Here is a 24919-nt window from a genome sequence, read left to right on the forward strand (position 1 = left end):
CATTTTGGTTGAAATCTTAAAACTATGCCTAACTGGCCTTTTTTCCAACCTCAAACTCTGGTATGCTCTATTGACATACTGTGACATCTTTTGAATATTTTTTGTTTCACTCCAGATATCGACTATCCCCCATACATCACCCTCATACATAAAGGTTAATGTTGCACTGAACCAACTATCCTCATATGACATTCTCTTGCAAACCAGCAGTACAATCTATACTCCGGCTTCTCTGGAAGTACTCCGCTTCCTATCTCTACCCACCCACCCCCTTCCAGGATTGCTAATCAATGTATGCTACTAATTATCTGTGTAACTTTCAACAGTATTTTTAGAATGTCTATTACATTTTCCACCAAACTCCTCCGAACTGATAATTAGTTTCTTGTCCTAGGATAAATGTTTTGGGTGCAATACACTGATTTTGTAGGTGACAATATGGAGTGTCCTAAACTCTTTTACGGGTTGACTATATATTTTTGGGGTTTGGGGGAAGGCCAGTAATGATGATATGATGCTTCATGTATGAAAACGTTGTTTCTTTGCAAAACCAAAACATTGCACTTCCTAACTTATGGCACCAACCACTTAGGACAAGGAACCAAAAATAATCATGACTCAACATAGGTTAAAATAGGGAGATTGCATTTATTCAACCTAGCAATTCCACACTGCCACGTTATGATTAATTGGGATGGGAAAGTATTCACACATTGATGAAATAGCATTCTGTAATATTTTTACATTAAATGTTTTGTAGGAGCAAAGTTAATTGGCCGTGCAGGTAGGTTGCTGGAGGCTTGAGTGTCTTATATGGAGTGGCTATGTACAGACATTGACCACATGCTCACTTTTCAATACTCGATCTAGACGTCCTTGAAGAGGTGCAATGAAAGTGTATCTGGTGTCCCATGTTTTCTCATGCAGTAGGAGCACATGGCCTAGACGTTTAACCTAAACTGCTCCTTTTGGCTTTATAGATTTGCATAATTGCACTCCTCTTAATGGAATAAGAGCGCTAACGATGAAGAAAAACGTCAGAGTAATACCTGTGATTTAGCTGAAGCATGGCAATTTTTTTTTTATTCTTCTCCTAGTGTAACTTAATGATTCATTGAATTGACTGCAGTTTCACAGTAAGGCAAGCAAACACTTTCCTTTCTGTTTTTACTTGTGTAGAAATGGAGCTTCCACAGTGGTCACGTCGATATTTGGAGGAATTCTCCAAAATGAGGTGAACTGCTTAATTTGTGGAACAGAATCTAGGAAATTTGACCCATTTCTAGGTAAGTGATTTAGGTTTGTAGGGCATCTAAAGTTCTCAATAATATTGTCATTTCACTGGATTGAAGATGTGCAGTTGAATTTAAGTTTAAGTGGATCCTTGTCTACAAGTGGTGTGAGAATGAACTGCAACAGACGTTTTGATGGATGTCCAAAATTTCAGGTGCCAGAAAAGATTGGATGTAAACTAAGAAGTGAACTGAAATGATAGTTTTGTGGCAATATGCTAATCGTAAGAGCATCCAACATGGTTAAACACTTCCAACCCCCCGTAACCCACTTTTAACCCCCCGATAATCCCCCCAGTAACTTAACCAGACAAGATACTAAATAGGTTTTTATTCACATAGCGGAGAAAAACAAATTTGAAAATGTGTCTTTTTTTTTTTTACATAAGGTAAAAAGTATTGAAATCCTGTATGTATTGATTTACTTTGTTAGCCTCTCCGTGGTGAGTAGGAGTTGTCTGTTTGGAGTAGTTTGGGGCTGCTGATTGTGTGCGAGACGCTTTTGTTATGCTCCCCATATTTTAAGTTCGTGGAGCATCTTTAAACGGCTTAATAAACTTGAGTCAACTCATTGATACAATTCACTGAATTTTCAAAAAATACTGAAATAAGTTAGTTTAGATTACATTACTCTTCAAGAACTGTATTGAGTCTATCTAAACCATTAATTAGTCCTTTTTCGAATACGCTATGTTCAGTTTGTGCTTACTAGTCACCATCCTGTACAGTATCATGTATTGCAAGGCTGTGTGAAAATAAATTCTTAACTTGGGCCTGGCAATCATTCTCAGCCAGACGTGTCGGACTCAAAATAGAATTTTGCAAAAATGCTTGGTCGGGTCTAGTTAAACAATAGGACCACAAAAACCAAGACCCGCCTTCAGTGGACTATTAAAATCGCTAAACTGGTGCCAGACACAGGTAAATGTTTTTCTGTAGAAGAAACAAATAATGCAAACACAAGGAGGTGATGGACGCAGCGCTGAAACTTTTCAGACACTCACCCCCAGTAACAGATCTGGGTCGAATCCATCATCGTTCTCTAGCTCACTTCACCACCTCAGTTCAGACCCAGCTATATGCAAATCAGTCTTGACCCTGTGCTTCTATGGGTACAATCCAAACAGGAGAAACAAATAATTACAAAGATGTATAGTAAAACTAGAAATAAATGTAAGATGCTGTCCATGTCCTAGAACTCCTACAGTAGGAATGTAAATTTAAAGGGAAGCTTTATTCAAAGACGTTGTTTACTGGGAGTATGACTCCGTTATAGGGTTTTCACTTTACCTTTCGATGGTCTTTATACTTTAACCCCACGTGAGTCAGGTTTCATGTGGCTTTTCATATTTTACACTAGGAATTACAATGTGAGAATATCTAGGTTCCATATCTGTTTTGAAGGGGCATCGAAACAAGTTCACCCACAGGTAATTACTCTGGGGGGGGAGGGAGGGGGGGGCATTCTAGCCCAGAATTGTTTTGCCTACCATGCCACGTCAAATTAGGTTCTGCCATATGCAAATCAGTCTTAACCCTATCTCCAATAGAAACAGTCCAGCCTAAACTGCTAGGTCAAGTCCTCTCCAAACTGGAAAGTAAGAAACCCAAGACTAGTGTCACCCTCATTGAGGCCTCTCAGTTGAGCGCAGCTTGGTTCCAGTGGCACAGAATTCCATCCACTTTGTTTTATTGTCATTTTGCTGAGAAATACATGACAGAATACACGTTCAAGGAAGCGTGTGTAAAGCATGAAATAAAACAACAGTATTATCAAAATTCCAGGCTAAGCTTATAGACCTTAACTCTAGAATAAGCACCATGTTGTGGGCATGTCCCACATTACACCTACTGTGGTGCGAAACAAAGATGAATGCTCCCCAGACTGTATGAGATCCAAATGATTGGCCAGTCGTTAGCCTGAGGGCATCTCTGGGTTCTGTGCAGGGATGGGCAACAGCATTCCATCCATCACCTCGTTGTTGTTGCAGTTGATACCCCGTGACAGGTATGCCTAGACGTGGGTCCCTTGCTCACTGTGCTATGGGACTCAAGCTACACCCTACTGCTGAGCCCCAAGTAGAGCAAAACCGACTGGGGTTGCTTGTGATCCCTTCGGAGGGGTCCTCCCCTGGCAATTAGACACAGAAGGTGCCTTAGGTGGCAGTTTGGGACATACTGTTCCCATTAGCAACAGGGTTCGTACTGATTTGCATAAGGGGGGACTTCAACTAGAGTGGCATGGTAGGTGAAAAACAATAGACTGGAATGCAGCCCCAAGCGATTGCCAGTGGCTGAGATTAATTCAAGCATTCCAATTCAAGTAGTTGCAATACCAGTAATACCTGTAGTACTAGTAATCCCTGTACATGATTTAGAGTAGGGAAACGGTGAAAAAATACATTAATTGATTATTAATGTTACTGAATGTTAATTGCAGTCAAGCCAGTTAGATATTGAAAACCTCCAACTGAAAAATAGTGTGTCTACAAACTGACCAAAGTGGAAAAATAAAAATACCGACATCCAGACATTTTACATTGACTAAACAGATCGCACCAGATTTTGAAACGTTATGTGGAAGCCTTTTCCTGTCATTAGATGTCATACTGTTCAACGGCTTTTCATGAACTTAAGATGCTCAACATCTGGAATTTGCTCTGCTCACCACTGGATACATGCAAGTGCTAGAATAGAGTTAATAAAGCGCTGTAGGTTGCTTTCTATGATTTGCTTCTGAACATAAACCTGACTGATTTTTTTTCAGTCTCGGTAAGCTCTAGTGAACCTCGAAACAGGATGAGAAAGTTAAAGTCTCATCTTGATGGTTCTCGATTTATAAGCCAAATCTTCCAATATGTAGTGATAATGCACAAGTTACTTACTTGTGTAACGATATATTTGGAAGAGACATTCGTTAGTGATAGATTCCTTACTTTAGAATATCCCCAGGCGTCAGACTGGATCCAGAAAGTTTTTGTCAGCAGTACTCTTGCGCGTCGGTAGGCATAGTCGTGCGGCTCCGCGTACACCACTGGCGTCCTAGTTGCCGAGATGACGTCGTCGGAGCAACTTAGACGCGCCCACGCACGCTGACGTCAGTTCTATACACGAGTATTCCATGCCAGGAACGCAGAGCCATGCCAGAGACTGACTACTGGTGCAATAGAACTAGGGCCCTGAAAGGGATGATCTGAATCCTAGAAAACAGTTCACAGAACGGGGAGGGTGGGCGGGCGGTAAGGAATCTATCACTAACTAATGTCTGTTACAGATATATTGTTACACAAGTAAGTAACTTGTGCATCTGAAAGAGACACGTTAGTGATAGATTCCTTACCTTAGAATACATACTCAAGCAATACCAACCCCGTAGGAGGGTCTGCGAAATGAAATCACGCCAGAAAGTCGCAGATAACCGACTGGCCAAAGAAGCCGTCTCTCCGGACTTGACTGTCAAGGCAATAGTGCTTAGTGAAAGTATGCAGCGAGGCCCACGTAGCTGCCTGACAGATATCTTGCAGAGGGACACCGCGTCCTAATGCTGTAGAAGCTGCTGTCGCCCTGGTAGAATGGGCGCACAGCCCAACCATAGGTTCCTTTAAAGCCAGAGAGTAGCAGGCTTTAATGCACAAGACTACCCATCGGATATAGTCCGCTTGTGCACAGCCCGACTTTTCTTGGCACCCACGTAGCCAACAAAGAGCTGGACATCCACCCGGAACTGCTGTGTGCAGTTGAGATAGAATGAAAGCGCACGTTTTGGGTCCAGGAGGTGGAGGTGGAGTTCTGAAGGATGCAGAAAGAAAGTGGGCAAAGTAACAGTTTGCCCGAGATGAAAGGCAGTGACTACTTTCGGTAGAAAGGAGGGACGTGGTCGAAGCACAACCTTGTCCGGATGAATCGCCAGGAAAGGAGGTTTACATGAAAGAGCCTGAAGCTCACTCACACGCCTGGCGGAGGTGATGGCCACCAGGAAGGCAGTTTTTAAAGTTATTAACCTCAAAGGACAGTTATGAAGAGGCTCAAAGGGAGCGCACATAAAGTATGTGAGAACCAGGTTCAAGTTCAAGGAATAGGAGGGAAGAGGTGAGTAATGCTTTTGAGAAATCTATTGACATCAGGGGACTTGAAAAGAAAGGGCTGATCAGGCAGCCTGAGAAAGGCTGAAAGAGCAGAAAGGTAGCCCTTGATAGTGCCCAGAGCAGAGCCCTGCTGGGCCAAAGAGAGAGCTTTTGCCGTGCACCATGCCACATAATTCTTCCACCGGCAGGCGTATACAGTTTTAGTCGAGGGACGCCTGGCTGCCAGAATCACATTACAGACTTCAGGAGGCAAGTCAAATGGAATCAACTGTTGCTGCTCAATCTCCACGCAAGGAGGTGGAGGCGGAGGCTGGACAGGTTCGGGTGAAGGACCGTCCCCTGGTGCTGCGACTGGAGATCCTCCCGAAGAGGCAGTCGGATTGGGGGATTCACGCTCATACTGAGTAGCTCGGGATACCAAACTCTTCGAGCCCAGTCCGGTGCCACAAGAATGACTTGGGCCCGGTCGCGTCTGATCTTCTTCAGCACTCTGGGTAGAAGTGGTATAGGCGGAAAAGCGTACAACAGACAGCAACTCCACTCGTGACAAAAAGCGTCTCCGAGCGAGTGCCGCCTTGGAAACTCCAACGCACAGAACTGCTGGCATTGCATGTTCTCTTCGGTGGCGAATAGATCTAACCAAGGTTCTCACCACTGCTGAAAGAGACCTTGCGCCACGTCCGAGTGAAGATACCATTTGTGATGCAACATGCACCTGTGGCTGAGTTCATCCGCCCTGGCGTTCAGAGAACCTGCTAAGTGTTGAACCACCAAGGAAATGCCTTGACGTTCCAGCCATGTCCAGAGACGCAGAGCCTCCTGACATAGGGTCCACGACCCCACCGCGCCTTGCTTGTTGCAGTACCACATGGTGCTGGTGTTGTCTGTGAACACCTGCACTACTCTCCCCTTGGCAGAGGGATGGAATGCTCTCAGTGCAAGTAGGATTCGCCCTGAGCTCCAAAAGGTTGATATGGAGCTTGGACTCCGCCGGAGACCAGAGGCCTCTGATCACCGCCTCTCCCATGTGGCCGCCCCATCCCAGGAGGGACGCATCCGTCACCACTGTGTGCTCCGGTTGGGGAAGGGAGAAGGATCTGCCGCTGACCCAACGCTGGTCCGTGAGCCACCACTGCAAGTCCTGTGCAGTGCCCTCCTAAATCTGGACGTAGTCAGACAGGTTTTCCCGATGCTGCGTCCATTGGAACTTCAGGTCCACTGCAGAGCCCGCATATGCCATCTAGCATGATTGATCAGCAGGATGCAGGAGGCCATGAGGCCCAGCAGTCTCGGGGTCTTCCTGACCAAAACCCAGGACCAGGCCTGAAAGATCGGAATCATAGCCTGTATGTCCCGGACTCGCTGTTCGGGAGGATAAACCCGAAATTGCGCCGTATCCAGACCCGCTCCGATGAAAAGGAGCTTCTGAGAGGGAATTAGATGCGACTTCGGCACGTTGATGGAAAACCCCAGCGAATGCAGGAGGTCGGCCATAGTCTGAAGGTGGGAGACGACTGCCTGGGGCGAGCCCGCCTTCAACAGCCAGTCGTCGAGATAGGGGAAGACTGAAACCCCTGATCTGCGCAGATGAGCTGCGACCACCGCCATCACTTTCGTGAACACCCAAGGGGCGCTGGTAAGGCCGAAAGGGAGCACGGTGAACTGAAAGTGCTCGTGGCCTACCGTGAACCGCAGGTAACGCCGTTGGACCGGCAGGATGGGGATATGAAAATAAGCATCCCGCAAGTCCAAAGCTACCATCCAGTCTTGTGGGTCTAGGGAAGACAAGACCTGAGCAAGCGTGAGCATCTTGAATTTCTCCTTCCAGAGGAAGCGATTGACTATCCGGAGGTTTAAGATAGAACGCAGGCCCTTGTCCTTCTTTGGAATCAAGAAGTAGTGGGAATAACAACCACGACCTACTTCTGATGTCGGAACGCTCTGGATGACCCCCTTGGCCAAGAGGGCCGCAACTTCCTGCTGGAGAAGTGCCAAGTGATCCCCTGACATGCAGTGGTACTGAGGCGGCATGGCTGGAGGGGTAGTCTCGAAGGGGAGGGAGTAGCCCCGTCGGACTATCTGCTGAACCCACCTGTCCGAAGTGATGGTGCGCCAGTGGGGAAGGTGATGGTGAATCCTGCTGCCCACTGGCATCTGGTGGGCCTGGTGGGGGTCTGGTGGGCCGGACTAGGAAGGTTTTGAGGCCGGGACGGTGCTGGCCCCATGACCCACCTCTGCGGGCACCCCAACCCCAGCTGCGCTGAGACTGCGGCTGCGCAGGCCGGCGGCTCTGAAAGGAACGGGTTCGGGCCCTCAACCATGACCTCGAAAGGAGCGAAAAGCAGACCCCTAGGGAGTGCGTGTTGTGGCAAGACCCAAGGACTGGGCCGTAGCCCGGGAGCCCTTAAAGAGCTCCAAAGTGCTATCCGCTTTGTCACCAAAGAGGAGTGTGCCATCAAAGAGCATGTCCAACAAAGTGTTCTGGACATCTCCTGAGAAGCCAGTAGTTCTGAGCCAGGTGTAACGGCGTAGCGCCACCGTTGTGGAAATTGCCCTGCCGAGGGAGTCGGCTGTGTCTAGACCACAAGGGATAGTGAACTTCGTAGCATCTCTCCCTTCGGTAAGGGCTTAGGAGAGCACCGCCCGAGCCTCCACTGGACACTGTTCAGAACCTGTGCGACTGCGTCCCACACAGAGTGGGAATAGCGGCCCAACAGGCACGCAGTATTCACCACCCGCAACCCGCAACTGGTAGAGGTGAAAATCTTTTTCCCAAATTGCCCCAGTTTTTTAGATTCCTTGTCCGGAGGTGCGGAAGGGAACGCGCTCGAAGAGGCAGAGGCCTGGACAACCAGACTCGCGGGCTTTGGGTGTTGCGTGAGAAAACTGGGGTCTCCCGGGTCCAGGTGCTTAACAGAATGTCTGTAAGCGTGTCATTAAAGGTCAGTAGCGGCTCCGCAGAGGAGGTCGCAGGCTGCAGCACCTCGGTCAGGAGATTGGTCCTGATAGGCACAGATGGGAGCTCGAGGTTGAGAGCCTCATCCGCCCTGCGCAACACCACAGAAAAAGTCCCAACCTCTTCCGTAGCTACGGAAGCAGGGGACAGTGTACCAAGGTGCAGAGAGAAATCCAGATCGCCTGGACCTTCCATATCACCTTCCCACTCCAGTTCATCCTCGCATCGAGCTGCGAGAGGGTCCTCTGACCCCTCCCAGTACTCCCCTTTCGAGCAGCGGCAGTGTAAGAGGCTGGTTAGGATGAGGGGCTCGGGGAAAGGGAATAAACTCACCAGCTGGAATTGGAATCGGAGGATAGTAGACCAATCCTGGGTCGACGTAGTCCAGCCCCGTAGGCAACGGTGTCGTGTCCGGCATCGCCCCGTCGCCGGAGGCAGCGTCGGGCCCAGCGCTGGCCCCGATGCCGACGGCGCCACCGGGTATCTTGCCCGCGTAGCCGGGGCCAAAGGCAGCGGCACGGGGGCAGAACCACCCCACGGGGCCCGAAGGCGCTCGGGAGGGATCCGATGTAGGAATTAAACGGCACATGGCCGTCAGGAATACCTGTATTTCTTCCGAAGTCGAGTGCGGGCCCGGAAAAGGTGGGTAGGCCGCAGGCAACAACAGAGGGGGAGTGACCACCCACCCCCTCCACCGTGTCCCACTACCGGCGAGGGATAGACAAAGAGCGACGTCGCTTCTTTGACTTCGGGGCACGCCTCGGGGTCATGGGCGTGCCCCAAGCAGAAGAGACACACGTCATGCGGGTCCGCCACCGACATGGTCTGACGGTAGTCCCTACAGGACTTAAACCCGGGCATCCCTACTGCACCAGGAGTCGAGTACTCGACAAATGAAGAGAAACAAGTCTCAAAAACCAAGTTAAAAGATTGACTAGGAGTACCGCTCTCTCTCGGATCTGCGCTTGCTGGCGCGGAAAAAGAAAGAACTGAAGTCAGCGCGCGTGGGCGCGTCTAAGTAGCTCTGATGACGTCATCTCGGCGACTATGACGCCAGCGGCGTACGCGGAGCCGCTCAATGACGCCTACCGATACGCAAGGGTACTGCTGACGAAAACTTTCTGGATCCAGTCTGACACCTAGGGATATTCTAAGGTAAGGAATCTATCACTAACGTGTCTCTTTCAGATTAAAACTTTACTGATGCAAGTGGAGCGCATGTTTTGGGTCAGTAAGAGTGTTATTTCTCAAGCCTGTTGGAATTCTATTATAATTGACTACAACTATCACAATATTTTTATTCTTCACAGTCTAATATGGGAAGTTTTAACCCTTTTATGCCCTCAATCTACTCGGTCCCTCCAGCTTTATAAAATGTGTAACTACAGCAACAACAACAAGGTGATGGGTGGAATGGTTGAATTAATCTCGGTCATTGGCCATCACTCAGGACCTATATGTCAATCACCCTTAACCCTGCTCCATTTGGGAAAAATGTGTAGCATTAACTCTGTGTACTAGTTTAACCCATACACTTTTCATTCTTTTGCAACAAAGTGAGATCTAACTTACACAGGTATTTGTTTTTTTAGGTTCCATTCTCTTATTTTCAAATCATGTTAGTCAAATGAAAGAAAACCCATGCTCCTTCATCAATCTACATGCAGGTTACAGCTTTTGAGTAGGCATGTAGCATTTCTGGATAAACACAGCTACATGATCTAACAATAGTATTGTAAGCTTTTTCTGATTTACCTCTTTGGATGGCTTCTTTCATTATTCATAAACCTAGAAGCCTAAGATTTAGGGAGATGATGAGATGGGCAATCAACTCTGTCTAGAAATGTGTCTGCCTCAATTTGAGTCATTCTCAGATTTTGTAGAGCATGTGTTATAAAATGACTGCAGTGTTAGTTTTCCATGACAACACCCGGTTCCACTAATATGAATATGCAGTTTTAATTTATAGTACCTTTCTTCCATGAAGAAACCTGATAGTAACATACTTGTTTTCCCACCAGACCTTTCTCTAGACATTCCCAGTCAGTTCAGAATAAGGCGTACCAAGAACCAAGAAAATGGACCAACATGCACCTTACAGGGTAAGTATAATATCAACATGACATACTAATAAATGCCTGATGTAACTCTGTCTCAGTTTTACTTACTTTTCAGTCTTCTGTGTTTTAGCATAATTTGTTTTAGGTTTAGGTTACTTTTACAGGGTGTTAGAATATATTGAAAAAACTCAGTTTGGTGAAAAAGGATATATTTTATATCCATGCTAATGGTTTTAAAAAAAGAACCCACATTACCCAAATCCTGGTGCTTTATCAAACAACATTAGTAGGTTTCAAGTACTTTCAGTGCATTGATTTCGTCAACTCAATGATTTGTCTCATGCAGACAGACATGCAGTTTTGCTTTCCTATTAGTAAGTAAAATAAATACTCTCTTTTTCTCTTGCTAGAGACAGCCACACCACATCCTAAGCTCTTCCTAGAAACCCTTTGGATTCTCTGAAATTATTTTATCTATTCACTGACTCCCTTCCCTTTTTAGTTCTGCTAGAGACCGCTTTAGCTGGGTCAGAGCTCATGAAAAATACAAAAAAGCAGAGGCTATACAGACAGGGTTATGTGCCGGTGCCTTTATTGTAGTATTTGTGATTGATTCAATTCAATTTAAGCTTTATTTCGACATAGATGTCATAAAAGCTTCAAATAAAAATACATTGCTATTGTTTAAGAAAGAGAGAACAGATATATGGCATATTTGGTTAACATGGATGTTGGTACAACCAAGTGATCAGTTGAGCCCTTTATACTATAATGCATATATTGTGTTAAAATTAATAAGAGAAGAGCGGAACAACAATGCTAGGTAAATACGCAATTGCCTTAAAAACCATTATGAAAACAGTCAATACTTCATCTTTGTAGACAAGCCTTGATACAATACTAAGAAGTCATTAAGTTTGCCTAGACACGACAGCGGGGATTTAAAAAATAAAGTGCTTATGTAATATAGTGTTGTAGCCTTAAAACCCCGCTGACCTATATACAATAAAAGCTATGTCTACCTTGAGAGGGCTTTCCACCTTACGAGCCAGGCTTGTCCCAAAAATGTTGCTACACAGCATACAAAAAAAGGCCTGGGGTCGGACCTGAGGTATGCAGTGCTGTGTAGTTGTCCCGTGTGCCCAATTGCTGGCAAAGCGGTTTCAGTCATTTGGCCCGTGATGTTTTATACGCCGGGCAAGCAAACATTAAGTGGGCAATGCTTTCTGTCGGGGACTTGCAACTTGGGCAATTTTTTCCATTGCTTGCGTGCCATTTTGCTGTCACTTGAGGGATCCATACCTAAAGTGCACATACAGCATTGTATTTGTGATTAATACAGTTAAAAGTGGATTGGGGCATCTCGGCCTGGAGGGATCTTGATGAAAAATCTGTGGGATCCTCAACAGCCATTTTCCGCCATTGGTATGTATTTTACTGTCCGCATAATCATGGTTGGCAGCATCATCATTGGGTCTTTTGGGCCTCGACCAAGAGGTTATCCCAAGAGGTTTGCATAGATCTGTTCATGAAAAGGACCGTCCTTAAGGACGGGAGAGACCGGATCACAGAAAACAGGCTGCAAGAGGGCAGCCAGATCGCACCCCCTTACATTCTACGAGGCATATCCGAAGTGAAAATAAGCTGAGAACAATGTTTTTTCAATTGCCAGAATGAACATGACCGGCTTACAAATTTGATCCAGGGGAAGTGTTCCACCTGCCGTGAGTAATAAAAAGAAAGGGGGACTACGTCCTCCTTAGATTTTGGCCCTGACGAAAGCCAACGACCCAGCAAGGACGCATGTTGGTTGAAACATGTATAACAGTGTTTTTCATGATGTGAAGGATACATTGCATGTTCTACCCTCACATCCACTTTTGTTTTTAAATCTTACCCTTATTGTTTCTTTTATTAAATCAACTCTACAATAAGAGGTAATTTTAATCCACTTTTTCATGCACAGATCCCTGTAAACCTCTTGGGATCACTTCCTGGTGGAGACACAAAAGACCCAATGATGATGCTACCAACCATTATTACTCCGATGGCAAAACACATACCAATGGCGGAAAATGGCTATTGAGGGTCCCACAGATTTTTCGTTTAAGATCCCTCCAGGACCAGATGCCCCACTCCACTGTTGATTGTATTGCTTTATGACTGGAAGCTGAGTGGGACCCCAAGACGCTTCTACTTCCCTCCCTTGATAATTTGTAGTATATGTGATTAGCCATAACCTGTGGTAATTAGCTTAGAGAGTACTTCCATTATAGTGCATAGGCATTGGCATGTCCATGCATTGTAATGAAAGTACAAATGATCATGTTTGTTTCCAGTACACACTCAGAATACAACACCCATGCAGCCCCCACAGTGCTCCATGCTGTTGCACTGCAAGGTCTGAATGTGTCAGCAGCATATGGGCTACTGTGACATTGCACGATAAGCTGCCTGTGCAAGCAGAGCCAGGCCCAGTGCTCTTCATTGCTCTTCTGTGAATAGGGCCACTGCAACTCTTGCCTTAGCCCTCTGGCTCTCCCCAGCCCCCAAGCCCTGGTGTTGTATGGTATCTCTAATAGCCCCTGAAGAGTGGGCTAGGAGTAGAATAACTTCCATAAGAGGGTGAGGTTGTGGACTACTCCTTCGAGTTTTGGGTATTCTTGGCCATGTATCACCGAAACGGATGTGGCTGTTAATGGAGGGAAGGTTGGATGTTGGTCACATCATACACAGTCTCTGCCTACTAAAGGAACATAAGTCAAAGACTTAAAAGGCCTGTGTTCAGTCCAAACCCAAATCATTAAAAAGTTAAGAAAAACATCAAGTGGTGCAGTACTGAGTGACCCAAGCAACATCTCACAGTCTGGCGTGTCTTATTAGATGTGCACCAAGACATTGCATTTACAGAGTGCAAAGGAGGCACAAAAGATACTGATCCATGTTTTGGACACCAAAGATACATCATCATAAGACATTGATATCACTGAAGCTGTTCTGAAAGAGAGCCTTTTGGTGGCAAAAGAAGCCTAAGCAAACAATGGTCCAGGAGTAGAAACCTTTGGAGCCGCAAGTGAGGGACTCCAAAACTAAACAAAAAAAGTGATGCTGGGGGCTGGGGTGAATTAATGTCAGCCACTAATTGCTCAGGGGAGCATCCCAGTCGATCATTTTGTTTTGCCCGTTATGCCACCTCAGATTAAACCTAGCCATTTGCAAACAAGCTTTGGTCCTGTTCCTTTAGGAACAGTCCAGTCTGAACTGTTATGCCAGGTCCTTCCTGAACTGGAAACCAAGCAACCTAAAACTGGGGTTTGAAGAACACTGTAGGGTTGGTACTGATTTACATGAGATGGGGAAAAAGGCTACACTGGCATGTTGTGTGTAGAACGGTGGATTGGAATGTAGATTTGTGCGATCATCAGTGTCTGAGATTAATAAAAGCATTCCGCCCATCACCTTGTTATTTGGTGCATTGGACTCCAAGAGTAAGTCAGACACTCTTTCAAAACAAATACCAGTGTGTTGAAGAAGCCTGGTTAGGCATTGAGACTGTAGGAAGGCTTTGGACAAAATGTCTGAAACACAACATAAAAAGAAAGCCTCCAGGACTGTCGGTGGTGATGAAAGGGTGCTCAGTGTCAAAAGACAAAAACGTAGTCTTGAAGCAGAAACAGCAGAAACTCTTTAATGGAAGAAGGTATTGAGTGCCACTATGGTCTCTTTCAAAATCCCCAAAACTCTGATCTAAAAGACCAAGAGATGCTTATTTAGAAGGAGTTGTTGTACTGCAGAACCAGAAATTCAGGGACTGGATCCTCTCCTACAACCAGCGGAGTATGGGACACACACCAGGAAGGCTCAGTAGTCAGACCTGACTTATGTGATCGGATTAACACAGAGACCCTATTAGAGCAGCTAGAGACATTCAAAGACCATCCCCACCAGATGATCCTTCATCCTCTAAGCGGTTATTAAGAGTAGCAGATCCTATACAGAACTTGACTCTCTCAATGTTACTATAGACAGTAAAAGAGTTACTAATATGGCCGCTACTGGACCATCAACAGACTGGGGCAGAAAAAGACTAGATACAGTAGGTGGGGAAAATGGAGAGAGCAGCAGGAATTCATAGGAGGATTGTAAACTCCAGTGCTTTCCTGTCAAAATATGGCTATCGGAAACAAAACAAGTTCTCTGAATGCCATTTAATAATCACATCATGTTCTCTGCAGGTCACAGCTATTTCAGAAGGTGCAGAATATGTTTCTATTTGCTCTTTATTGAAGTGGAAAAAACTATTTTTCAAAATTAAGTACACAAAGTAGCAATGCCAGCTATCGCTATAAACAATTAGACAACATTCCCATATAGCTATCAACATGAGGCAAAACGGAGGCGCTTATGCAGCACCTCTCAGAATTCCAAAAGAAGGCTAAATGTATGGCTACGAAAACGAAGACCGTACCTAATACTTGCCTAAAATAGTCAATGGTTTCAGCAGTTGGCTATATGGGCATGGTACTACCGTAGAAATGCAAGATGCAATGACACATTGGAGCTAGGTGTACAGAATCCTTGTTCTAGCACAGTGCATAGCCAGTTGTAGATGACAAGTTTAGAATTTACATAAATGAGTTTTTTCACCACATGAACTTAGCAGCACATTGGACATTCTAAATAGGCATAAGAGAAAGACTATGAAAGGACAAATAAAAAGCTATATTCAACCTCCCCTTGAATTACTGGAAAAATAGAAAAGGCTGTAAATACAGATTCGACCCAATTACACACACTCTTGGAGCCTTATTGATGGAGTCCTAATTATTCCCATTTGCTTAATGCCTGTAGGAGACCACTGTCCTATGGGAACAAGTGGTCATGAACTCTTCTAAGTACACATCCTTCCATCTTGACGTGATAGCCTCACCCTGTGGTTGATGTCCAAAAAGAAGAAAGTTTTACTAAGAATTTTCTGGACCCAACCACTTGAGGCAGAATAAAGCAAAACATATGAATATAGAAGAATTGCATGTTACCAAACTATTGTTACATTTAAGTAATTAGTATTGGCTCAAAGACTGCCATTGCAACACCCTCTTGTTGGATAACTCCTTAAACTTTAACATCATGACATCACATTACGCTGACCCTGTATAGGCTTCATTGGTTACCAGTGTGTGCCAGAAATAATTTTGAAGTGCTGACAAATGTCCAAGAAAGATTTATCTTACCTATTGTATGACCCTAACGTAGTCTTCCAAAACTGTTAGGGCAATGCATGTTCAGGCATTTCAGCCAGGAAGGGTGAGACCGAACATACAAGGGAGTTTTTTATTTGGATACTCAGGTGTCATATAATTAAAATGTTGAACACATACTCAGGGAGCTAGTCAAGATTTCTTGCCTTGAAAGCAGACTCATGTACAGAATTAGGATGTAATGAATTAAAGCTGAACAAACCTAAGAAAGCAGATAATCAACCCATAAAAAGCAGATTGTGATTTAAGATGCGCTTATTGTAGTGTGGCTATAAAAGGCTATTTTTGTTAATAATCTGTTTTAATTTTTCTTTGTAGATTGTCTTCAAAGTTTTACAGACCTGGAAGAACTTGATGAGACTGAACTGTACATGTGCCACAAATGTAAAAAGAAACAAAAGTCCACCAAAAAATTCTGGATTCAGAAACTACCAAAGGTTTGTGTTAATGTATGTTGTGTTGATGCTTAACTAGGAAAATCCAAGCATTAGCTGTGTCAGATGTTTTTCATAACGGTTGTTGTATTAGGTTTGGGTCATTTTTAGGTCTCGCCTACCAGACAGCACAAGCAGTTTGTTTGGGAAAACACCTGTTATCAGCTTACAGTGGGCTTAGAACCCACCCATTGCTTACCATTGGTTGGCTGTATTACCCCTTTCAATAGCTTGCTTTTTATTAAATTGTGTGGGCTTACTTCCTCTTTTGTGTTTGGCCCTTCCTTGGAGCCTGGCCTCATTACTTGTGTCCTTCCACTGTATACTTTTCAGGCATCTAATCTTTGTTTTCGTTAAGCACTCCATGAGGTTGCAAATGTTTTCTAGCTATCTCTTCCGTGTACTTCTCTTCACCCTGAAACCTTTGTGTTGCTCTCTCTCACCTATCTCGCCTATTTGTTTCTCCCCACCCCCTCCATATTGCACTTGCACTCATGTGCTTCTCCCCCAGCAATGCTATCTCACCGGTGTGCTTTTACCCCCTCAGCACCACATTCCTCTCCTGCCCCCAAGTCCTTCTCTTCCGACCAGCGTTCTATGTTTCCCCCCTCGCCCATGTTGTGTAGGTCTTTCCCCCATCTCCCCTGGTGCTTCTTCCTCCCTCCGTGGTGCCTCCCATTCTCTCTTACCCTCTTGTGGGTTCCCCCAGTCCATGCCCGCCCAGTTACTTTCCCTACATGCTTTTAGAAAAATAGCCTGCTTTTGCACTACCTTTTAAAACAATTTTAATTTACAGATCGAAAAAATAAATAGAAAAAAGATCCTGCATAATTTTTTTAGGTGTGCATTTGTAGTGCCCTCATTTTTGTGCTTCCTCGTTACCCATGCTGCACGGTATTGAGGATGCTACACAGCACTGCTAAAAACCATTTGCAAAGCTAATAGGTCTCAAAGGGAAGACCCTTTTGGCTTTGCCAAAGCTTGTTAAGTTACATATTTTGGGGATTGCTCCATTCTCTAATGCTTACAATTTTATATCCTTAAACCAGAAGCAGTTACAGTTGCCTTTATCAATCTTTATGCACATGCTGTCTCCAAACATAAACCCCTTTAAAGTTTAAGGTAGTATACAATACCTCACAGAGCCATCCTGGCTCAAGATTGGATGGTTTACTTGTCAGTTTCTGTTACTTTGTTCCTATTTATTGCTTTCCTCCCTTTCTGTATTCAACCCATCCACAGGAGCGTTTTGGTTTTGCTGTTGGTAGATTCTTTACTTTTCCTGTACCTAAGTCAGCATTGCAAACAAAGTCACAAACTACAGCAGAAATAATGAAGATACAACGTCGATCTAGACAGACCTTGAAGACTACTTTAAACAAGCATTGACAATGCCAATCTGTCTGGCATGTAAATGAAATGAAGCGATACCAGTTTCAAGTGACAGTGCTTGTTATTCATAGTGACTGCATTTTCAGCACATTAAGTAGGCTGCATACGTTTTGACCTGGTTGAAGAGACCACATTAAAAACAGATTTCTAGAAAAATTATTGTTAGGGATATTTAATCTACACAGCCCACATTTGCTGCACATCCTCCAGCTGATGAGTCACACCATAACTGATGCATAATCTAAACTCACTTTCTCTCATATCCCTCCTTCTTTCTCACTGTCCTTTTTTTCTGTCTTCCCCCTTGTCCCTACTTGTCACCCTTTTACTGCCAGTCTTTGTTCGATTTCAGTTCCAAACCTTTACTGCCCTTTTCCCATTTGATTTTAAATCGGTATAGCAGCAACATTGTCTTCTTAAATCACTTCACAGCCTGTCCCCTCCTTTGCTGAGTGTTCTGGAAATTCCAAACACATTATTCAATGTTCCTGAGATTTATCTACACCAGTGGCGTCTGGCGCTGGTAAGCACTGCGTGGTGGGGCGGGGTGAGAGTCGACAGAATAGGTAAAAATGAAACAATAAAACTATTCCGTCGTTTGTTGACTCCCCCCACCTGCTCCCCGCCCCGCTCCACTGCGCTTACCCTCACCGACCGCGACTGATCTACACTGAAAAGGTATTCTTGCATAGCCAGGCATTTTTGTGCAGTTCTTGGGTGGCTTGCCAAACACTTTTGGTAGGAAGTACGTATTTAATATTTCTATAGCACAAACCCAGCCCAAAAGCAACCGAGATCTGTACAGGGTCATAGACCGGCATAAAGTCAATGAGGGAGAGGTAGCTGGTTCATGGATTGTTAATGTATTGTGATATTGTGCATCTTCATCTCTTTCTTAAAATGCGGCAGCTTTGTGGAGCAGTCCTCATGGATACCTGGACGTTGTCCCAGATCATGGGTGCATAGTGAAGATGGCCTGCTGCTATTTTTTGTTTTCCTTTTTGCATTTCTTGCGCTACAGTTAAGAAGCTTGTTATCCATATAATGCACAAAAATGAGGTACACTGTGCAGAGAGTCGGGGCAAACTGTAAAGGAATTACAGACGCACAGATGACACCCCAAATGCTCTCTTTTGTGGTAGTGTACCAAAATCATCGAAATCAGGTTAGTACTTTTAGAATTGTGAATTTTTACAGTTTTCAAAAATGGACACTGCAGTGTCTGGATCTTTAATGTTCTACTACGTAGGTTGAGGAAAAACATATATTGCATTTGGGCACTTAGCAGTGACCTATGGGACTGTTCTTGAGGTGAGTGTGGGGCAAGTTCTATGCCACACCAACAGGTCACCTCAGGAGCTCGGGGGCATCCAAGTACTGAGATGTGTCACGGCATTTGGTTTCCCATTCACTTAATTGGGAGAACGGTCCGGTTACAAAGAGGCTACAAGCAGGGATTGGGGCACCAGTCTGGGGGATCCCACAGGGGGGCTCAACCCTTGAGATCTTCAGACACACAGGGACACCCTTGGTCCACTTCTTGTGCCGTGGGGCTCGGGTGCAGTGGGGTCTTTTCCGGTCTGATCCGGTGCTGGAGTCTCTCGTCGTTGGAGGAGGGCCTGCAGGCTTAGACTGGAAGTCCAGTCTGGGCAAACCCAATGATGGGCTTAGCTCTTGTGGGCCTGGGGACCCCGTTGGCACCTTCATCTCCCTTGGACTTGGGCTCAGGAGTGCGTGTGAATAGGTGCTTTGAGGCATCGGGTGGCAGCGGTCACAGACTCAAGTCTTGATCTTTGTTTTGCAGAAGAGGGGCAACCAGGATTGCTGGGCCACTCTTGATGTGGGTCTCACTGCCCCTGAAGTCCCTCGACGTGCAAGTTGGCCTTCCTTGGCGTTGGCGTCAGGACTGGGCACAACAAGCCTTAGCTGCTGCAAGGAGTCCAGTACCTCTCATATTGGTCCTGTGCCACTCCAGTTGGTCCTGGTGTCCTCTCACTCAGTACAATGTACTTAACTGGTGCCAACCTGGAGTCTGGGAAGCCATAAAGTAGAGCATTACCACCATCCAGATTTGAGAGTACCAGGGCTTGAACAGAATTCCTGAACTCGCTTTCTGAAAGCAGTTTCTAAAACAAATTTACAAATGACTGCTTCCCTTGCATGGCATACTCTACTAAATGTCTGAAGAGGCTTCCAACCCTTGCGACATACAAGAGTTTCATACTTCATGAGAGAGTATGGCCCCTGTGACCATTCAGGTTGCATGATGCAAGAAATTGCAGACAGATAATAGGCCTTAATAAATATTATGTATAACTGACATCTAGGCCAAGTCTATCGAAGATATCGCTATGCAAAACCTCTAATAAGTTACAGAAAAAAGCTTCAATTATTCTCTAAAATTACCTATGCGTTGACTTTCCAAGAAGAAACTCATGCTCCAAGATACTCTTTATTCACAGAAACCCCATACTGTGGCGCATCCAGTAGTTAGTCACCTGACGCATTTTACTTTACCATAGCGTTTCTTCTATGCAGTGATGTTACACCCTGCGTCTCAAGCATCTGAATGGAGAAGAGTGCTGCTTGGACAGCTTTCAGTACAGTGTAAAAAAGAAGAAAGGAAAAAAAGCATTGGCTAAGCCAATAATCTCATGTTGGCTGCCATCCTTTTGTCTTTGGCAATTCTCGTTTTGCTCTGTCTTGAATTTTGCAATACTTGATTGTTGGTAAAACTGCCAAGTCCTCATCAACCCAAAAAAATAAAGAAGTGGCTACAGGCAAAAATATTTTTCGGTTTTGAAAAAGCACACGTTAATAAAGTAGTTCCTGGCACTGAAGGGAACTATTTGTGAACGTGCTCCTTCTTAAAGGGCAAACTGCAGTAACTCACAGTGAAGTCATCTAATGGCTGAAGTGGACTGATTATTGCCCCATGATGCATCTGCAGTCGGTAGAAGAAAATTATGATTGATACAATAGACTGATGGATGATATCTGGCTGAAAATCTCAATAGCTTCTATGTCATACACTTCATTTTAGCAAAATCAAAAGGTGTCTTGGCTAACACGAGTAGTAAAAAAAAAAGCCAATCAGTCTGGCATGGGCCTCCAGCCTCTTACCTCTGCTAATGCTTTTTTTGTAATGTTTTAGTAAATCTGTATTACAAACAGAGCAAGGCTTTCTATTTATTTATCCTTTCAACCCACTAAGGCAGATAGATAAAGATGGTTGTGCAGATAGATTAATAGTGTTGCATAGATAGATTGGTGCACAGATAACATAACCTGTGTATTTCTAAAGGGCGCGTTCACCCGTAGGTGTCTTGGCCCTGAATAACCTGTTTATTGTTACCCAACTCAATGGTTCTCATTTTATCGACCTCAGAAGGATCAAAGGCAGAGTGGACCCGCTGGGATTTGAACCTGTAACCATGAGGTCAAATACAGGCCCCTACAGTGGACGCACTAGTTTACTAAACCATCAGACCCAGAGGTGGTTGCATAGATAGATACCTAAAGAGTGTTGCATACAGATAAGGTTGCACACATAGAGAAAGTTGCATAGATAGAGAGGGTTGCCTAGATAGCTAGCCAGATAGAGTTGCAAAGAGAAACAGATAAGACGGACAGATAGACAGACAGATAGATAGAGCTAGGACATGAAATTGGAGAAATAGATAGAATTGCAGTGATAGATACACATACCGATATACTGGTAAAAGTTGTGAAGATACAGATGGATATATTTGCAAAGATAGATAAACAGTTAGATAAGTTGATAGACAGGTAGACTGGTGGATAAAAGGTAGAAAAATGGACAAACAAAACTAATAGGTTTTTAAAGTCGATAGATAGGGTGGCATTCATTGAGAAGATGCATATAGTTGTGAAGACCTAGATAGAGTTGTAAAGAAAGAGGGAATTGCTAAGCTAGATCAGGAGATACATAATATGATAGACAGGGTTGTAAAGATATAGACGGGTAGAAGAACAGCTGTCTACATAGGCGGTAGATAGACAAGTAGATATACAGGTTAGAAAAGATAGGTTTGTATAGGTAGATGAGTTTGCATTCATCTAGAAGGTAAATAGATGTAGTTGTGAAGACAGATCTGCAAAGAGAGAAGGTGTTGCAAAGATAGATTGATAGACTGTTTCAAAGAAGTAGGTGGGTAGATGAACAGTTAGATAGACAATTAGATAGACAGGTTGATAGACAAAACGGTAGATAGATAAACAGACAAACAGAAAGACAGGTAGACAGAAAGACCAATAGATAGAGTTATAAAGATCAATAGATAGGACACAAAATTGGAATAAATGGCTCAGCTTCAATTAGGACACAAAATTGGAATAAATGACCCAGCTTCAATTAGGAATATAATACTTAAATGACTCTATAAGCATGACATACAAGAGCACTGAAAGCAAATGAGAAAGCCATACAAGCACGACATACAGAAAAAAATTACAAATATATCCATAACCCTCAAATAAAATACATACCAGAATGACCTAGAAGAATGCTGTTATAAATGAACATCATTGCATGCATACTAGAAAGAGCATAACTTCATAAAGAAAAGTTTTGAATTTACACACTCAAGTATATTATACATGTATTTTAGTAAAATCCAAAGGTCTTGGGTAACATCCAATCTAAAAACTAAAGCACAACAGACCTCCACGCTGTTCATTCCGTAACGCCCTAAGTGCTACACTTAGGGCGTTACGCCCCATTAACCATGACAACTGTATAACCCTGAACCCGTTATTAGCTGGCTCACAAACATGCCCTGAATGTACTCTGTCCTTAACCAATTTTCAGCCCTATCGTGAAATCACGCAGGGTACGACTATCAAATCTCGCCAGCAGGGAGCGAGTTCTAACAATTGTATATTTTACTCGGTTAACTGCCGTTCACTAGTACAACATAAACTGGACATTTTTCATCTGTTAATGGAAAAAAAGCCTACCGCCTTGTTTTTAACCGAGACCTGGCTTCATGAAGGATCAGGCCCGGACGTTGCCATGGCCCTCCCCCCGAACTATGCTATTGTAAGGAGGGATCGGGTAGGACAAGTAGGAGGGGGCATTGCCATTATTTACAGTAGAGATTTTGTATGTAACTTCGAACCTGTAGACATTCCTAATTGCGAAGCGGCATCATTTAAAATTACTCTCAGTCCCAATTTTACCTTCTCTGGCGTACTGGTCTATCGACCGCCAGTAAATAATCCCGCCTGGTCAGATTATTTGGTAAACTCTATCCTACCCGAATATCTGAATGCTCAAAACTACACGGTCCTTGGAGATCTAAATCTTCATCTTGAAGACGATAATAATAAGACCTGCAAGAACTTTATAGATGACTTTACGGTTTTAGATTTGACGGTACGCAACAAGGGTCCTACGCATAGAGCTGGACATTTGTTAGACCCTATCATAACAAACATGAAGGAACTCTCATGGCTTGACACTACGCCCGTTCTCTGGTCTGATCATTTTCTTTTACGTTTTGCCATCTCACTTAAACCTATAAAACGCCCAGTTACGACCGAGCTAGAATCCTGTAGGAGAAATTGGAAATCCCTAAACTTGGAGGATCTTAATAACGCGCTGAGGAAAGACCACCCATGCTTAGATGGAGACATGGAAAGCATAGCAGAAGCCACACAAAGATGGCTAAACGGTGCAGCGGATTCTTGTGTACCCTTATCCCGCTGCAAAGGGAAAATACACCGCCCTCCTGCCCCCTGGTACACTGAAGCTCTCAAGAAAGAAAAATCCACATGTAAGAATCTTGAGAGGCAGTGGCGAAAAAACTATGAACTCCATCAAAAAGAAGTCTACCGTAAAGCCAGAAATAGCTATCATTCAGCATGCATGAAAGCTAAAGCATGCTATGTTACCACCAGCATTAACATGGCCGTAAATAAATCTCAGACTCTCTTCAATACCGTAAGAGAGCTGGCTGGTGAAAATTCAAGAGCGGAACCTACCCCTCTTAACACCCAGCAATGTCAAGACTTGGCTTCATTTTTTACTGACAAAATTGATAATATTGTCTCTAACATCAAAAGAGACAGCATAACCACGCATAAACATTTCAACATCCCTCAAGTTGTCAGAGGAAATTGTCATCTCGAGGCCTGGCCTCCTATTAATCTGAATATACTGAAGGAACTCTTAAAATCGATCAAATCAGGTTCCCCACGTGACATCATTCCTATAAGTATTCTAAGTAAACTAGAGGACTCGGCTATGGTCCCCATAGCGGAAATACTGAACGCCTCCATTGAGCAGGCCTCAGTTCCTGCACTATGGAAACATGCTATGGTCACTCCTCTACTTAAAAAGCCGGCCGCAGACCCTTTGATACTGGCAAATTACCGCCCAATTTCATTGCTGCCTGCCTTCTCAAAAATCCTTGAGAGGCATATCCACAAAGCACTCTCACTCTATGTGGAAAAAAACGAGCTTCTCCACTCGTCCCAATCTGGCTTTAGGAGTGGTTATTCCACTGAGACGGCCCTATTTGGGGTCACGGAAAAAATCAGGGAGCTCATGGACGATGGCCAAACGGTAGCACTGGTCCTGTTGGACTTAAGTGCGGCCTTCAACACCATTTCTCACTCCATACTGCTTGACAGGCTGGGGGAGAATGGTGTCGAGGGCAAGGCACTTGAATGGATTAGATCATACTTATCCCTCCGCACTTTTCAGATCTCTTCCTCGGAGGCATGCTCTGAGATATTCCACTCTCCTCACGGCGTGCCACAGGGATCGATACTGAGCCCGCTGCTTTTTAATTTGTACCTTCGTCCATTAGCAGATCTTGCTGAAAAAATTTGGCCTTGTCTTAATGACTTATGCAGATGACTCTCAAATTCTGTTCTCTCTTTCAAAATCCGATTCATCTGCTCCATCTGCACTGAAAATAGGCCTCCAGGAAATATTTAATTGGATGTCAGTTAACCAACTTAAATTAAACGGGGAAAAAACGGAGGTCCTCCTTTTGGGAAATAGCAAAGATCTTTGGAGCGATCCCCACTGGCCATCATCGTTGGGTAAACTTCCTCCTCCTGCCTCTCAGGTCAGAAACCTTGGAGTCATCATAGATGATAGTTTATCTATGACGCAGCAAGCCAACAAAGTGGCTGGCATATGTTTTGCCATTCTTAAATGGCTTCGCAAAATTGCCTGGATGTTACCCCCTTCCACCCAGAAGATCGTAGTCAATGCCTTAGTGACATCTCGGCTTGACTACGGAAACATCTTGTACCTGGGTTCAAACAAAGTGGTAATAAGACGGCTGCAACTGGTGCAAAACGCCGCTGCCAGACTGCTTTGCAGAATCCCCAGATCCGTTGGGATCACCAAGCATCTTAGGGACCTGCACTGGCTCAGGGTCGAAAACCGGATTCGGTTCAAA

At 44.4% G+C, this 24919-nt stretch overlaps 1 protein-coding gene across 3 annotated transcripts in view; it reads left to right on the plus strand.

Moving 5' to 3' along the window:
- The window catches only part of USP3 (ubiquitin specific peptidase 3), a 290965-nt gene that overhangs the window by 173112 nt on the left and 92934 nt on the right, over nucleotides 1-24919 (plus strand). For all 3 annotated transcript variants that reach the window (XM_085643678.1, XM_085643679.1, XM_085643680.1), the window contains 3 exons: nucleotides 1180-1286; nucleotides 10355-10435; nucleotides 15973-16091. In XM_085643678.1, coding sequence (XP_085499804.1) covers nucleotides 1180-1286; nucleotides 10355-10435; nucleotides 15973-16091 — 307 coding nt within the window. The remainder of the gene's footprint in view (nucleotides 1-1179; nucleotides 1287-10354; nucleotides 10436-15972; nucleotides 16092-24919) is intronic.

This window comes from Triturus cristatus, chromosome 3_1 (genome assembly GCF_964204655.1).
Source record: "Triturus cristatus chromosome 3_1, aTriCri1.1, whole genome shotgun sequence".
NCBI classification, from domain to species: Eukaryota; Metazoa; Chordata; class Amphibia; order Caudata; family Salamandridae; genus Triturus; species Triturus cristatus.